The 17,219-nt window shown below is 40.2% G+C and overlaps 1 protein-coding gene across 2 annotated transcripts in view; it reads right to left on the bottom strand.

The window, feature by feature from the left end:
• The window catches only part of Il12rb2 (interleukin 12 receptor subunit beta 2), a 78,532-nt gene that overhangs the window by 29,333 nt on the left and 31,980 nt on the right, over nucleotides 1-17,219 (bottom strand). For both annotated transcript variants that reach the window (XM_048439977.3, XM_048439978.3), the window contains one exon: nucleotides 14,703-14,782. In XM_048439977.3, the coding sequence (XP_048295934.3) occupies nucleotides 14,703-14,782 (80 nt within the window). The remainder of the gene's footprint in view (nucleotides 1-14,702; nucleotides 14,783-17,219) is intronic.

Here is a 17,219-nt window from a genome sequence, read left to right as displayed (position 1 = left end):
TTCCACTTTAAGTGCATAAATTGCCGTCCTGATTGCAATTTGGATTCTGAGACATTTAGTACTGGAGAGAGAATGTTCTGATTTACTGAGTCATGTCTTCTGATTGGCCCACTAGCTACATTCTTACTGTAATTAATCAATGAACTCAGCTCTATATATTGCCATTTCTGGTGCTTAGTTAATGCAAGTCTTTTGGGGGAAACTTTTGGTCCATAAGTCCTAAATTAGATCTTAGCCTGGTCCAGTGTACTGGGTGAAAGCAGTGCTGATGGGGAGCCTTTGGAGAACATTCAGCATTTCCCTGAAGTTATCACTTCAGGTGTCCATTACGTCCATCACAGTCAATCTCATTGCCTGTTGTGAGGATTACATAAGCATTTGCTTGCTTTTGATTATGTTCCCCAGTTTTTCTTTTTCTTTTCTTTTACTTTGTTAGTGCTCCCCTCTCTGGGATTATAGGCGTGTGCCACCACACCCAGCTACACAAATGTTTTTTAAAGTTTGATGTTCTAACAAACATCAAATTAATAAACCTGGTCTTCATCAGAGGAGAAAAGCAACATAGATGAAATAAATGCTTGTTGGGGAAGTCACCCTCTGGCAGGAATGGAGGGAGCTGTGTGAGCAGTTAACTTCTGAGCAATGACTTGGTGGAGAGATCTTGGGACAGTCTGTGATAGATACTCTTATCTCTGAACATATAGGGCTGGCAGGAAAGGATGCAGTGAGTGATAGCTGAGGGGATGCCTTTCTGTAACCGACACTTGCTTTCATCTGTAGCGTTTTTCTCCCTCTGCTGTGATGTGTTGTTCCCTCATGACACAAAATAAGTAAATGTAAATGAGACAGGGAGGAGGTTCAGGCTGCTGCAATTTACAGATGGAATCCCGGTCACCCTCCCAGCCCAAAGTCGCAAAACACCTTCTCCAGCTATGGCGTTATGATGCATTCTGACATGCAGTGTCAACAGAAGGCATGCATTTAGCAATTTGGGAAGGGTGGGGACAGGCGTGTTTCTTCAAGAGCCAGAAGGCTCTGAGTCACGGGAGAAGAGCCGTGAACTCTGAAGATAGCCATCCTGACGGACTGACTGACTCTGCAGATAAACATATTCGTACGCCAGTGCTACTCATTTGAGAAGGTGATAAGGGAGAAAATAACATTTTGTTAATCACGAGCTTTACATTGCTTGTTATGTTTAGATCTTCTTGCTTCCCTTTCTGAGGTGTGAGCCTGACTTAGAGCAGCTGAGCGACCCTCTCAAGCCATACCTAGAGAGACTTATGAGTCTATAGAACGCCCCCTGGTGGATGTCAGGGAGGGGCGTTATCTGTAGTGTGCAGTTGCCAGTTTCTGCCATCTGGTTTCTGACATCTGGATCCCTTCTAGTAGCACTGAGTACAAATAATAAAAAGAAGAAACCTAACCACAGAAAGGGAAGGACATTAGAGTTTTGTTCATGCCAAAGAAGAGCAGCAGAAATCAATACCCCTTTGAAAGCTCAGGCGTAGGGACGTTAGCCACAGCTTTCCTTTCCTTTTGTTTCAGCTTTGGATCCTTGCTGGTTTTGTGCATGGGTGACACTGGGGATTGAATACAGGCCCTGTGCATGCTAGTACGTGCTCTTCATGCTGAACTGCATCCACACCCTCGAATCGCAGTAGGAAACATCTTTGATTTTTTTCACGTCTTTGTGTAACATCTATTGCACACAGTTATTTTATCGCTCTGAGACATAATATCCCTATTTTCAAAATAAGGATAGTAAAAATTCTTGATTTGTCGTTTAGATGTCTACGAAATTTCTATTAATGCCATAAATGATCATAAAGTCCATATAATTTGTGAGTTAACTGAATACAGGGCTGGCAGGACGGCCCAGTGGGTAAAGGCATTTGCTGACAAGCCTGATCACTTGAGTTCAATTTTTGAAATGCACATGGTGGAAGGAGAGGATAGACATCAATTCTATTAATGTCACATGCACATGACCCAAAGGAAATAAGTGTAAAACAACAACAACAACAACAACAACAACCCTTCCCCACTTACACAAACTGAGTACTTTCATTTTGGAATTCGTGACTTACAATCAGCAACCCCAGTCCAAAGTGTAGAAATAACAGGAAGGGTTCATTGTTGTTTGTTTGCTTTCCTGAGAAGAGGTCTCTCTATGTTGCCCAGGCTAGCCTTAAGTTCCTAGGCTTAATGATCCCCTACTTCAGCCTGTTTAGTAGTTGGGACTACAGGCACATGGCAGCTGTGTTCTAATTTGGATTTCAAGTTTTAAGCACCACTCCACTGAAACCTTCCAGGTTTGTGTTCTCCCCTCCCCTGCAGACTATCAGCTCACCTTTGTGTCCTTATGGGCTTGCACAATGCTTGCCTCATAACAGGAATGTGATCCTGACTTTCTTAATTACCACGTGAATCTTTATGGTAGCCTCATGTGTTATACATTAGTATTATCTTAAGTTTACTCATGAGGAAAGTGTGTACGGGAGGTTAAACACCTTGATAAAGAACACGTATAGCTGCAACAGAGTCACACAGAGAGTACTGCTTGCTCATGAGGCCAGAGGTTAGCACATCCGCCAGCCCTGACATGCCCCTCACTGTCACAGGACAGAGTGGAGAACCTAGTTCATTAGGCCAGCAGCAAACACCTTGTTCCTAGAATGCTAATCCCCAGCCCTGCAAGACCATCTAGAGAACCTATCTGCTTGTCTGGCCAATGTTACTTATGACCCTAAATTCGACCACCTTCCCAGACACCACATGGAGATCTTGCTTGCTTTTCAGACTGGAGGTTGACCCTCCAACACTTCATCCTCAGATGCCAATAGAAGCAGATGTATACTATGGGAGAAAAGGAAGGAGAAGAATGCTGTGCTGAAGGCATAGCAAACATAGAAACTTTAAAAGCCAGAAACAAGAGCCAGGCAATATGGTACATGTCATTTAATCCTAGCACTTGGGAGGCAGAAAACTGAGAATCCAAGTTTTAGGTCAGCCTAGTCTACAGAGTGAGTTCCAGAACAGTCAGGGCTAAACAGAGAAAGTTTGTCATGAAACAAAACAAAACAAAAACAACAGCAAAAAGCCTAAAACACTTAGAACGACATATTTCAAATTATATAAGACCGCAGATGTCATCCCAAGACTACCTATACATGATAAAACTATCAATCATAATTGAAGAATAAAAAGAGAAAAGTTTCCTATAAAAAAGGAGGTAAAGGACTAAAGGAATTTATGAACATTAAACCAGCTCAATAGAGGATGCTGGAAAGAATATTATGGACAGAAGAGAAAGAAGCACAGTCAGTCAAGAGGCTTTGAGGGGGACAGAATAAATGAAGCTAGAACAGTTGTTGTACATAGAAGGACCAAGAAAACACTGAGCACTGCACAACCAACAAATGACAAGAATTAATTTACACCTTTCAATAATAACCCCAAATATTAATGGTTTTGGTTCCTCAGTCAAAAGACATAGACTAGAAGATTTGACTAGAAAACAGGAATACTCTTTTTCTGCTTCTAAGAAACACACTTAACATCAAAGGCAGGTGAGAAAATGGAAAAAGGTATCCAAACAAATGGAACCAAGAAACAAACAGGTCTTGATATTGTTATGCCTGAAAAAACAGACTTCAAACCAAACCTCGTCGGACAAGATCAAAATCACTTCATAACAATTTAAGGGACAACTCGTCAAGGGACATTAATAGTTCTAAGTATTTGAGCACTAAACAGAGGTACATCCAGTTTCACAAAACAAATATTACTAGATGCAAAGGCACAGACTAATCACAACTCATCAATAGCAAGTGATTTCAGTATCCCACTGTCACTCAAAGATAGGTTATGCCGGGGGCTGGAGAGATGGCTCAGTAGTTAAGAGTATTGCCTGCTCTTCCAAAGGTCCTGAGTTCAATTCCCGGCAACCACATGGTGGCTCACAACCATCTGTAATGAGGTTTGGTGCCCTCTTCTGGCCTGAAGACATACACACAGACAGAATATTGTCATAATAAATATATAAATATTTTTAAAAAAGATATGTTATGCCAAAAAATAGAGAGACACTGAAATTAACTTTTATCATAGATCAAATATGTCTGAAAGAAGTCTGGAGACTCTACCTGAACACTAAAGAATACTATTATAGTAACAAATACAGCCCAGGAAACTATATAAAATAGATAATATATTAGAACACAAAACAAATCTCAATGAATATGGAAACACTGAAATAACTTCTTGTATTCTATCTTACTACAGTAAATTAACACTAGGAATCGAACAACAAGAGAAACTACAGAAAAACACAAACTAAAAGAGATTAAACAACACACTGTTGAATGATGAATGTGTAATTCAAGAAATCAAGAAGCAAAATTTAAAATTCTTGAATCAAATGAACATAACCATATCTAATAACACATTAAAAATATCATCCACTAGTATCAAGTAAGTTTCATCCCAGAGATGCATAGATGATTCAACATATGAAAATCTGACAATGTAATCCACGATATAAACAAATTGAAAGAACAAAACCACATGATCATATCATTAGATGCTGAGAAAGCCATTCCCGAAATTCAGCACCTCTCCATGACAAAAGCCTTGGAGAGATCAGGGATACAAGGAACATACCTAAACATAATAAAAGCAATATACATCAAGTAGACAGCCAACATCAAATGAGAGACTCAAAGTAATTTCACGAAAATCATGAACAAGACAAGGATGTGCACTCTATATCTATTCAAAATAGTACTCGAAGTTCTAGCTTGAGCAATAAGACAACTAAATAAGATCAAGGAGAAACAAATTGGAAAAGAAGAAGTCAAACTATCACTCTTTGCAGATGATATGATAGTATACATAAGTGGCCCCCAAAATTCTAACAGAAAATTCCTACAGCTAACAAACACCTTTAATGAAGTGGTTGGATACAAGATTAACTCAGAAAAATAAGTATCTCTCCTATATACAAGCAATAAATAAGATGAAAAAGAAATCAGGGAAACAACATCCTTCACCACAGCTACAATAATATAAAATACTTTGCTTTGCAGTGCATGCTTTAATTCCAGCACTCCGGAGGTAGAGAAAGGTGAATCTCTGTAAGTTCTAGGCCAGTCTGGTTTACAGAGTGAGTTCCAGGAAAACCAAGGCTATATGGAGAAATCCTTTCTCAAAAAAGGCAAGCAAGCAAACAAAAACAACAACAACAAACAAAAAATATCTGGGTGTAACTCAAAAGATCTGTATGACAAAAACTTCAAGTATTTTGAAGAAAGAAATTGGAAAAGGTATCAGAAGATGGAAAGATCTCCCATGTTCTTGGACCAGTAAGATTAATATAGTAAAAATGGCCAAAAGCAATCCCTATTAAAATCCCAATACAATCCTTCATAGACCTTGAAAGAATAATATTCAACTTTATATGGGAAAACAAACAAAAAACAAACAAAATCCAGGATAGTTAACACAATCATGTACAATAAAAGAACCTTTGGAAGTATCACTATCCCAGATTTTAAGCTTTACTACAGGGCTAGAGTAATAAAAATCTCATTGTATTGGCATAAAAACAGACAGGTGAATTAATGTAATCAAATTGAAGACCCAAATGTAAATCCACACATCTATGGACACCTGATTTTCAACAAAGAAGCCAAAATTATATAATGGAAAAGAGAAAGCATCTTTAACAATGGTGCTGGCATAACTGGATGTTAGCATGTAGAAGAATGCAAATAGGTCCATATCTATCACTCTGCACAAATCTCAAGTCCAAGTGGCTCAAGGACTTTAACATAGAATCAGATACACTACGCCTGATAGAGGAGAAAGTAAGGAATAGCCATGAACACACTGGCTCAGGATACAACTTCCTGAATAGAATCCAGTAGCACAGATACTGAGAACAACAATGAATACATGGGATCTCATGAAACTGAAAAGCTTCTGTAAGGCAAAGGACACTGTCGATATGAGAAAATGGTAGCCTACTGAATGAAAAAAGATTTCCATCAACCCTATCCCATAGAGGGCTAATATGCAAAATATATAAAGAACTCAAGAAACTAGACATCAGCAAACCAAATAATCCAATTTAAAATGGGCACATATTTCTAAACAGAATTCTCAATAAAGGAACCTCAAATAGCTGAGAAAAACTTAAAGAAATGTTCAATATCCTTAGCCATCAGGGAAATGTAAATCACCACTACTTTTAGATTCCATCTTACACCTGTCAGGATGACTAGGATCAATAACACAGGTGACAACTCATGCTGGTGAGCATGTGGGGCAAGGGAAACACTCCTCCATTGTTGGTAGGAATGCAATCTTGTTGAGCCATGGAAATCAACATGGTGGTTGATTCAGAAAATTGGGAATCAGTTTACCAGCTATACCACTCTTGGGTATATACACCCAAAGGGCCAAAGGACACTCTATCCCACCACAAAGATATTTGCTCAATTATGTTCATTTTATTATGTGATTTTATTCATAAATAGCCCAAAACTGCAAACAGCCTAGATGTCCCTCAAATGAAGAATAGATAAAAAAATGTGGTACATTTACATAATAAAGTATCACTTAGCTGTTAAAAACAATGACATCATGAAAATTGCAGGCAAATGGATGGAACTAGAAAAAAATAATCACCCTGAGTGAGGTAACCCAGAACAAGAAAGACAAACATGGTATGTACTCACTAATAAGTGGATATTAGCAGTTAAGTAAATAATAATCATGCTACAATCCATATACCCAGAAAAGGCTAAGGAACAAGGAGGACTTAAGGGGGATACAAGAATACCCTGGGAAGGAGAAATAGAATAGAATTGTTTGCAGATGTACTGGGAGTGGGTGTGAATGGGATCATTCTTGAAAGGAATCAGGTTTGGTGGAGGAATGGAAGGAGACAGTATGGGGAAAGATGACTGGAATTGGAGGGCACTGGGTGGGTGGGCAATATGAAAACCTAGTGCAGTAGAAACTCCCAGGATTCTATTTAGAATCACCTTATTGAGGACTCTGTATTAGTTTATGTTTCTATGGCTGTGAAGAGACACCATGACCAAGCAACTCTTATAAGGGAAAACATTTAATTGAGGATGTTTTACAGTTCAGAGGTTTAGTCCGTTGCTGTCATGGTGGAAACATGTAGGCAGACATGGTGCTGGAGAGGTAGCTGAGAGCTCTACATATTGATCTACAGGCAGCAGAAGAAGCACTGGGCATAGCTTGAGCACATGAGACTTCAAATCCTGCCTCCACAGTGACATACTTCCTCCAACAAGGCCATACCTCCTAATGGCGCTACTCCCTATGGGCCAAACATTCAAACACACATGAGTCTGGGGAAGTCATTCCTATGCAAACCACCACAGATTCCTAGTAAAGGATACAGAGATTGAATTGGCCATCATCTGTAACCAGGCAAAGAGTAGTGGGACTGGGACACTAACCCAGCCACAAAACCTTTAGCCTACAATCTATCCTGCTAACTGCAAGATGTTCTGGGACAATGGGCCTGCAGAACTTGGATGGATGGCCAACTAATTACTGGTCTAATTGGAGATCAAGCTATGACTGGGAACCCATGCCCTATCATACCTGGATGTCCAGGAATGGGAGTTGGGCAGTGGGAGTGGGGACTGGATGGCCCAGAGACCTTGGAGCTTGGAGAACCTCTGGGCAGATGCAGAGAACAATTGTAGGAGTCTGATGAGTCAAGGACACCAGGAGAATACGGCCCGCAGAATCAGCTAAGCAGAATCCATAGGGACTCACAGAGACTGAAGCAACAATCACCAGAGCCTACATGGGTCTTCACTAGGTCCTTTGCATATATGTTAGGGTTGTTAGCTTAGTGGTTAGCCAGGCATTGGTGGGGTTAAAGGTGTATACAACCTCACCGGACCTTAAGCTTTTCTTTAATTCCTTTTCACAAGTTGTAAGACTTAGCCCGGAAGTCTCCAATCCCTTTATTATAACTATCAGGCTTTTCTTTCATCTGTTTATCTCCTTGAACACAGAATTTAGCTCCATCCCACATCCTGGTACCCTTTTCTCTTTGAACTGTCCATTTTGTATTTTTACTCACTCATCTTGCTCCGTTTGTAAACATGGACATTAGTAAACAAACGATTGAGTCAATACCAGGCTTTTTTGAAATTTCCTTTGCTAATGGAACTAACCCATAACATTAGCATCAGGCAGAGTTTTTGGACAAGAACAAAAAGTAGCCATGTTCTTTGCCATAATATCATGGGAACATCTCTAGGCCACATACTAAAATTCTTCTCCTCTGGAACCTCTTGAGCCGGGTTGCCAGAGTTCAAATCACCCTCAAAACCACTGTCTTCCATGCGCCTATTACTATGACCCATTAAGTCCCACTTAAAGTGCTCAAATACTTTCTAATCCAAAATCCCAAAGTCTGCATTCCTCCAAACAAAAGCATGGTTAGGCATACCACAATACATCAGTTCCTGGTACCAACTTGTCTGATTTAGGGTTTCTATTGTTGTGAAGGGACTCCATGACCACAGCATCTCTTATAAAGAAAAAGATGCAATTGGAGCTGACTTACAGTTCAGAGTTTTTAGTCCATTTTCATCATAGTGGGAAGCATGGTGGCATGCAGGCATACACGATGCTGGAGCAGTAGCTGAGAGTTCTACATCTGGATCTGAAAGCAGCAGGGAGAGACTGCCAAACTGACCCTGGGTTGAGCATCTGAGACTTCAAAGCCTGCTGTGTAGTGACACACCTCCACCAACAAAGAAACATCTACTCCAATAAGGCCACACCTTCTCATAGTTCTGCTCCCTATGGCTAAGCACTCAAGCACATGAGTTTATGGGGATCATTCCTATTCAAACCGCCATAACATGTAAGAAATTTTCAGAGAATAAATAAAAGATATTCTTCTTTAAAAAGAAAAATTGGTGAGATTAATCTTAATACTGTATTTTCTTTAGTATAATATAGTCAAATATTACTTCAACATCTAACAAATTTTAAAATTGAGATATTAGGAAATGAATCAGTAGAACTGGTTAGTTGAAAAGATAAACAATATTAACAAATCTTTAGCCAAATTAACCAAAAGAAAAACTCAAATAGTAACATTAGAGAAGAAAAGAAGACATTTCAAGAAATAATAATGAAATGCATTAAATCATAAGGATATATCTTTAAAAGCTACATCTCACTAGATTGAAAATATCTAAAGGAAATTGATGAATTTCTGGATGCTTATGACCTACAAAAGATAAACCACGAAAAAAAAATAAGTTAAACAGACCTATAGTACACAATGAAATTGGAGCAGTAATAAAAAAAACCTAGGTTCATATGGACTCATTGCAGAATTCTACAATGCCTTTAAAGAAGAACTACAACCAAAATTTCTTAAATTATTCTGTAAAATGGAAGGGAAAGGGAGTTCCAAACTCTTTGCAAAGTCAGTTTACTCTATTACCAAAAGCAGATAAAAATAACAGCAAAAGAAAAGTATATGTCAACTATAGAATGATCTCTCTGATGAGCATAAATAAACAAAATTCTCAACAAAAGGTTGTAAACATAATACAAGAACATAACAAAAATATCACTCATCATGATAAATTTAGCTTTACATCAGTGACGCAGGGTTTGTTCAACACAAGCAAGGGACAGAAATCACATGATCATTGCAATAGATACAGAAAATGGCCATAAAAGGCCAGGAGAATACTGGGGTGGAGAAAAATATCTCTCAATATAAGAAAGGCTATATATGCAAACGTATTAAGATCATGAACAAGACAAGGGCGGTCGTTTTCCTACCGTTATTCAAAATAAAGTCATAGCTAGAGTAATAAGACAAGAGAAGGAAATAAATGTAAATACAAGCAGGAAAGGAAGAACTTAAAGTTTCCATATTTGCAGACACTATGATTTAGTACATAAGATACTCTACCACAAAACCTCCTGGAACTAATAACCGTGAACAAAGTGGCAGGATACAAAGTAAACTTACAAAATTAGTCTTAAATGGGCATCTGTATCATTCCCTTCAACGTCCAGTGAAAATGGGGAAGAGGAAGGAGAAAGATGTGTGATGAGGAAGAGTGCTGTTATACAGTCTTCTGGAAGGACAAGGACATGGCAATTGCAATCATGAAACAGTAGCTGTGGTCACCTGAAGAAGATATGTGTGAGATTAGGGGACGGACACATGAGTTCTTACCCCTCCTTAAGGAGCAATTGATTGATAGTGAGTTGCTGTGGCAGGGGAGTCATTTTCTTCAGTGGTGTAGCCACTGGTAAATTGCTCAACCTTCGATAAATCACTCTATATCCATGCTTATGCATGCAACCTCAATTAAATTCAGTGGGTCACATACTTGTGAAAGAAGACGTGAAAGTAGGAGCAGGGCTAGTAAAAAAAGAAACAAGGAGTATAGCGGGCAGGAGTGGGTGGGCAACAGACATGGGTGTGAATCTCAGCATAATACACTGTGTGTATTTATGACATAAAAATCTCAACATTATATATACGTATGAAATTGTCAAAAAGAAATTAAAAATTATAACACAAACATACACATAGAGACACCACAGGTCCACACACACATAGACTCATAAACACACATGCATGTTCAAACAGACACCTGTGGATGGGCACACATAAACACGTGGATCACATGACAGAGATACAGAACTTGAACCAGATATCACAGCTCTATCTAGATTAGAGGATGGACTCTTAGCCGCACCAGTTAGCACTCACATGACCTGTTCCCTGGATGGTCTGCTTCTGAGCTGACCGAATCAAGAAAGAAATCTCATGGGTGTTGCCCAGACATCATGATTTCTATCTCAGTTTGCATCTAGAAATGCTATAAAATAAGGGAGCCTTTCATGAAATCAAAACTCTATTTCCCCTTCTGTTTCTGCTTTCTAATTTGGTAACTTTCTGCCCCCGATTGTCTCATTTTTGTCATTGGCCACATTCTGCTCACTAACTAGAACCCCCTGCCTTTCAGCTGAAATGTGTCATTAGCAACTGGGGAAGAGCAACCTTTCTTCCCATAAGTAACTGTCTTTGGATAGGCTGTATTCATCTGTGATAGGGCAAGAACTGGAGCAGAAAGAGGAGAGCGTGGACTCCTACAACAAACCATCAACATTTTACTGTTGCTCTTTGCACTGGCTGGTTTTGTGTGTCAACCTGACACACATTAGAGTCATCAGAGAGGAAGGAGCCTCAGTTGAGGGAATGCCGTCATGAAATTCAGCTGTAAGACATTTTCTCAGTTAGAGATCAGTGGGGGTGGACAGCTCATGGTGGTCCTGAGTTCTACAAGAAATCTGTGTGAGCAAGCCAGGGGAAGCAGGCCTATAAGCAGCAGCCCTCCATGACCTCTGCATCAGCTGCTACCTCCAGGATCCCTCCCTGTTTGAGTTCCTGTCCTGAATTCCTTCAGTGATGAGCAACAATGTGAAAGTGTGAGCCAAATAAACCCTTTCGTCTCTGACTTGCTTTTGGTCATGGTGTTTTGTATTGCCAATAGTAACCCTAAGACAAATTAGTGCCTGGAGTGTGGTATTTCTGTGACCTATCTAGTCATGTTCTGGGGAGGATTGTGGAAGGACTTTGGAACTTTGTGTTAGAAGAACTGTCGAGTGCCAAGAACTCTCTGGGATGTTCTTTATGAGCTTGGAAGATAATGTTAAGACTAGTGTAGGAGATGGAGGCCTGTCTTGTGAAGTTTCAGAGGGAAATTTAAAGACTGTGTCAGGGCCATTTGTTGCTTTTGAATTAAGATCCTGTGGTTCTGGTTATTTGGGGCTGAAGAATCAGCTGTGATTAACAAGATACCAGAACTATTAAAATATAGTGATATTTCTCTTGTATTTTAATGAATAAAGCTTTCCTGAAGATCGGAGAGTAAAACATTTGCCCTGGTTAGCCTTACAGACCAGGCAGCGGTGATATACACCTTTAATCCCAGTAGCCACACTAGTTTGCCATAGAAACTGAGCAGTAGTGGTTCATGCTTTTAATCTCAGCACTAGAGAACTATTTCCCTCTGCCAGGCCTTGTTCCTCTCTCTTAGGTAAGCACAGAGATCTACCTTCTTGCAATTATCTTTATCAGCAGGCATTTTGTCAGAGCTTAGGGTCCAGGCATAGCATATTTATTACCTGCTTAAGCTGTTGCTCTGGTTTTACCTCACTTAAAAGATTCTTAACTCCTTATGCTCATTTTCACCTCCGTTTACTGATGATTTTAATTCTCTTTTGTTTTCAAGGACAGCAGAAGAGGTAATTAACTGCAGTCCAGAGAAAGACCCATAACACCCATGATCAGAACGACTGATAACAACATAGCCCAGAACTGATAACTTAGAGGCCTGGGTCTCTTCTTTGCTTAGAGCAGTAAGCCTAACTCTAGACCTAGGCCCGTAGAAATTGCAGTGTCTGGTGTATGTGCTATTTGATCAAGAGCCATGGCTTCTACCTGACTGTTTACATAGGTTGCCTAGTTACCTGGTGGTATCTTCTATGCATCCCGAGAAAAGTGGCGCTCTGATTTAAACAATCCATTCCCTATTCATAAGTTTACTGAAATTAAATCTTTCTAACCACCTAAAAATATAGCTAGCATAGAAAACCAACCTTCCCCTCTAGAATTCCCTGATGATTTAATTTCTTTCTTAAATAACTTTCTCAATTAAGGAGTTCACCAGACATGTACTAGCCACTCCCATGGACCTCTCTCTCTCTCTCTCTCTCTCTCTCTCTCTCTGTGTGTGTGTGTGTGAAAGCCCTTATCTGATTTTCTACAGGACAAGAGAGTTTCAGTCCAGAATCTATAGGGCTGGGGAATTGCTGGTTTTAAAGATATATATGACTGGGAAGTTAGTAATGGGTAAAACTAAGAACAAGGTAGAACACGGAGAACAAGTTCAGGGGAACAATGAAGAATGATGGATTGGAGAGAGAAGAATAAAGAAACACAGTCAGATGATTCCTGTTGTGAGTAGATTTCTTACCCCTCAGATCTTCTCTCAGATTTTTAGTTCCCCTTTGGCTCATCCTGGCGTCTTTAAATTGCACTCCGATACAAAGTCTTCCTCACCTTAACACACCACACATTCATTCAAGCACATATCTACACACTGTACACCACCCTCTACCCACATATGTAAACCTTCCACCCATTCACAACCTCACTCACTCATATACACACATACCTGCATGCACACATTCCTACATACATGCTCACCCAATCACTCCCTTATAGTCACAAACTCCTATGTACATACTTGCCTCCATACATACTTATCTCTTATATACATGCAAACACATTCACACATACATGACATAATCTCATAATGCACCCACCCATCCACCCACGGATATGTATGTGCACACACTTACACCTGCACCAACACATACTCCTTCCCTCCAGGGGCTCCACCCACTCAGTACCTACTCGTTTCTCTAAGGCAAACACTCTACAAAAGTGCAAGACCAATTTTACATTTCCTTTCGTTCTGCCTCTGTCTTCGCAGGCTGGGGGAGTTCTACTTTGGACTTCCTTAGTGCCCCTCTTTGCAGTTATGGGTTGTTCCAGTGCTGTTAAAAAACACTCACATGCCTGCCCTCGAGACTTCCCACCAGTGCAGTACCAGCTGGGCCTAATTACAAAATACCCAAGCTGGATGTCTCATTTACAAATAGGGCTCTCAGTGTATCCTTCTTTGACCATTGTTCTTGAAAGCAGCTTCATTATGAACTGCAATGTTAGTTTCAAAGAGAAGGTCTTGGTCATGATGCAACAAGTTATTTTTAGTAGATTCTCTTGCACTGGACACTGTGTGTGTGGTGGTGGGAGTTGGCAGGAAGCTTTGAGAAATAAAATATAGTACACTTCACTTGGAAATGTGTCCTGTGGGCATGTAGCATATACAGTGTGTGTGTTTAGTTGAGCTCAAACAGTATTTTGAGTCAACAAAGATGGCTCATCAAGTAGTACAAAAAGGTTCACGGAGACTCTCAACTCCCCATCTCCGCCTAGTGGCTGGATGACCCTAGGCATGCACTGTCTTTCTCTGGTTTTCCATCTGGTAGGCGAATCTAGAGCCTAACTCCTGGGAGTGTGAGAACTAAATGAGGTAGTCATGGTGACTTTTAGCCCAGGGAAAGCTTTGGTTCTTCATAAGAAAGGTAGGCTCTGCTGGGCGGCGGCGGGGGGGGGGGGGGGGGGGGGGGGAGATCCTTTCCACTATCATTTAGGTTATTTTGGATTTCTTAAAACCTTTGCTCTCTGAATAACTGTGGGGACAATTCCTAAACATCCACACTCACAATTTTCTTATCTTTTGTTCCCCCGGAGGATGACTCAGTTAGATAGAAAGTCTCTGCTGAGCAAGCACAGTTTTGGAAGCACGGTGGCAGAAGGGGAGGGTATAGTTTAGAGGCAGAAATGCCTGGCGCAAAGTGGGACAAAGCACGGATGTGAACTTTGGAGAAGGGAACTGGGCCAGAGTGCTGATGATATTACGTCAGGTATCATGGAATTGTCTGAGCTCCCGTGCCATATGGAAACCATAATGTTCTCATACTCAGTTAAGTATATACTCTCCTTGAGTTTTAAATTGAAAACTTACCTTCCAGAAAAGAGAGACCCGTTGTCTGTTAGAGCTGATGTTCTGTTTCATGTACCAGATGTCTAATGTCCCAACAGGCACTGATGGAGGGAGGGGTGAAAAACAGTTTCACATAAATACAGGTATATAAAGTAGAAAAATCTTTAAAAGCCAATAAATAATTCTTAAAATAGAATTATAGGCTAATTTCATTTTTCACTATAATCTAATATTTTCTTTTTTCTTTTATTTAAAAGCAAACATGAATTCTTTTGGCACATGAGTAAAAAAAGATGGATACTTTGAAATGAAAAAGATAAAAAATACTAAGAAAATTTATTTCCTAACTTAACTTTAAAATATATTAACTCATGTTTCATTTGTACATAGTATTTAAGTTAAAACTCAAGGTATGTGTGATTACTTTTCTCTTTTTTATTGGAAGGAGGAAAAGTAGGCCACAAAGAAAATGAAGGTCCTGTAAGAACACAAACCACAGGTACAAATAGCAAGCTTTATCTTTTTCCCAGTCCTGAACTTAGATTGAAGTGTGATTATTTGGTATGATCTACTTGAAGCAAAGGCACATCTCATTTATCTAAAAGTCACAATGCGAATACAGTATCTGGGATGTGGTAAGCGTTGTTCAACAAACCAGGCAAGGCAATGCTATTCATTTGATGTCAAAACACAAGCTGAACAAATAGAATAAATAGGCAGCAACTATAAGACAGTGGTTGAATATAGTACAACTGAACTTGAGAAAGGCAAGCACACTTGAAAAAGAGAATAATCAACCCCATGCCGTGTGTGTGTGCGTGTCTGTATTTTTTCTCTCCTACTTGATAAATTTGCCTTTAGCCTGGAGTACAATCAGTCAGTACAACCACAGAAGTCAGCTGCTGTCACTCCAACCCAGTTTCCCCAACAGAAAAATTAGCAGTGTGTTTGAGTTGAGACTGAACTGGTGGTGTTCCTTCTGGAGTAAAGTTCCTTTCAACCAGAACAAAATTTCAAGAATAGTAACACCTTCTACCTGGATAAAAAAAAAAAAACAAAAAAACTGAACAGCCAGGGAGAGACTATCAGTGGGGAAAAGGAGGAACCAGGACAGTCCCATGATAGTACTGTCTCAAGGGCCTACTGGGCCCTTCTCGGTACCTCTTCTCCTCCTCATGCCTTGCTGGGACTGGAGATGTTGTGCAACGGTTACCAAGGCACTAGGCTATCTACCACAGAACCCTGCTGTGGGATCTCTAACAAACAGGCCCTTTAGCAGGCTTCCTCATCTGTCAAATGAAGTTGGTAGCTCTTTATCATGGGGACTGTCTTGAGAATTTAGATGAAGAGTGTTGCCATGGGGTAAACTGTCAGCAAATTTAGCTGTTGTCATTTTTCTCCTTTGAAAACTAACTTGTGGCACGAGTCTGGGACCTCTGAGGAAGTAGACAAGAGTCAGAGACCTTTGTGAGACCAGGCCCAAGCCAGGCACATTCACTGGAGCGGGCCCAGACCAGGGACATCTACAGAAACAGGTCTGAGCCAGTGACCTAGGCCTGAGCAGTCCTGAGATAGTGAACTCCTCAGGAGCAGGTACAAGGGAGCAACCACTGAGGCCAGAATCAGAGACATCTGCAGGTCTGGGTGTGAGTCTGGGATCTTTGAGGGAGTAGACCTGAGCCAGGACCTCTGCCAGAGCAGGCCCGAGGCAGCAACCTCAGCAGAAAGTGCTCCAAATAATCATTCTTTGTGGGAGCAGGCCCGAACAACCTGTGGAATTACAGAGTGAACCTCGGGAGTACTAAGTGACCTCCAGGAACACAAAGTTACCAGTGAGGGGATTGGAACTCTGGCCCTGACTGCACTACGAGGAGCAACTGTCTAAGCCATGGATCCACTGGCACCTGGAAGATTGATCACCAGAATCACAGACAGCCTCAACTACACTAATTAGAGGAAAAGATGGGTAAACAAGGTAAGAACACATGCAATACCACAAAGAGCAACATGACACCAGTAAAAACTAGTGACCCTACAACAGCAAGACTTGAACAACCAAATATAGATGAAGCAGAAGAAAATGACCTAAAAAATAACTTTAGGAGAATGTTTGAGGCCCTTAAAGAGGAAGTGAAAAATTTCCTCAAAGGAATGGGGGAAAAGACAAACAAAAAATTGGAGGACATCAACAAATCCCTTAAAGTAAACCAAGAAAAAGTAATCAAACATATGAAAGAAACTATTCAAGACTTGAAAACTGAAATTGAGACAATAAAGAAAACATGAGGGTATAAAAACAGAAATCATGAGGAAATGATCAGGAACCACAAATGCAAGCATAAACAGCAGAATACAAGAGATGGAAGAGAGAATCTCAAGCACTGAAGATACAATAGAGGAAATCGACTCACCAGTCAAACATTAAATCTAATAAAAGCTTAATACAAAATATCCAGGAAATATGGGACACCATGAAAAGATCAAACCTAAGAATAAGGGATAAAAGAAGGAGAAGGAGTTCAACTGAAAAGCATAGAA

This window comes from Myodes glareolus, chromosome 6 (genome assembly GCF_982192425.1).
Source record: "Myodes glareolus chromosome 6, mMyoGla1.1, whole genome shotgun sequence".
NCBI lineage: Eukaryota > Metazoa > Chordata > Mammalia > Rodentia > Cricetidae > Myodes > Myodes glareolus.
The sequence above is the reverse complement of the archived record's forward strand: the minus strand, read 5'-3'. Positions and strand labels throughout refer to the sequence as shown.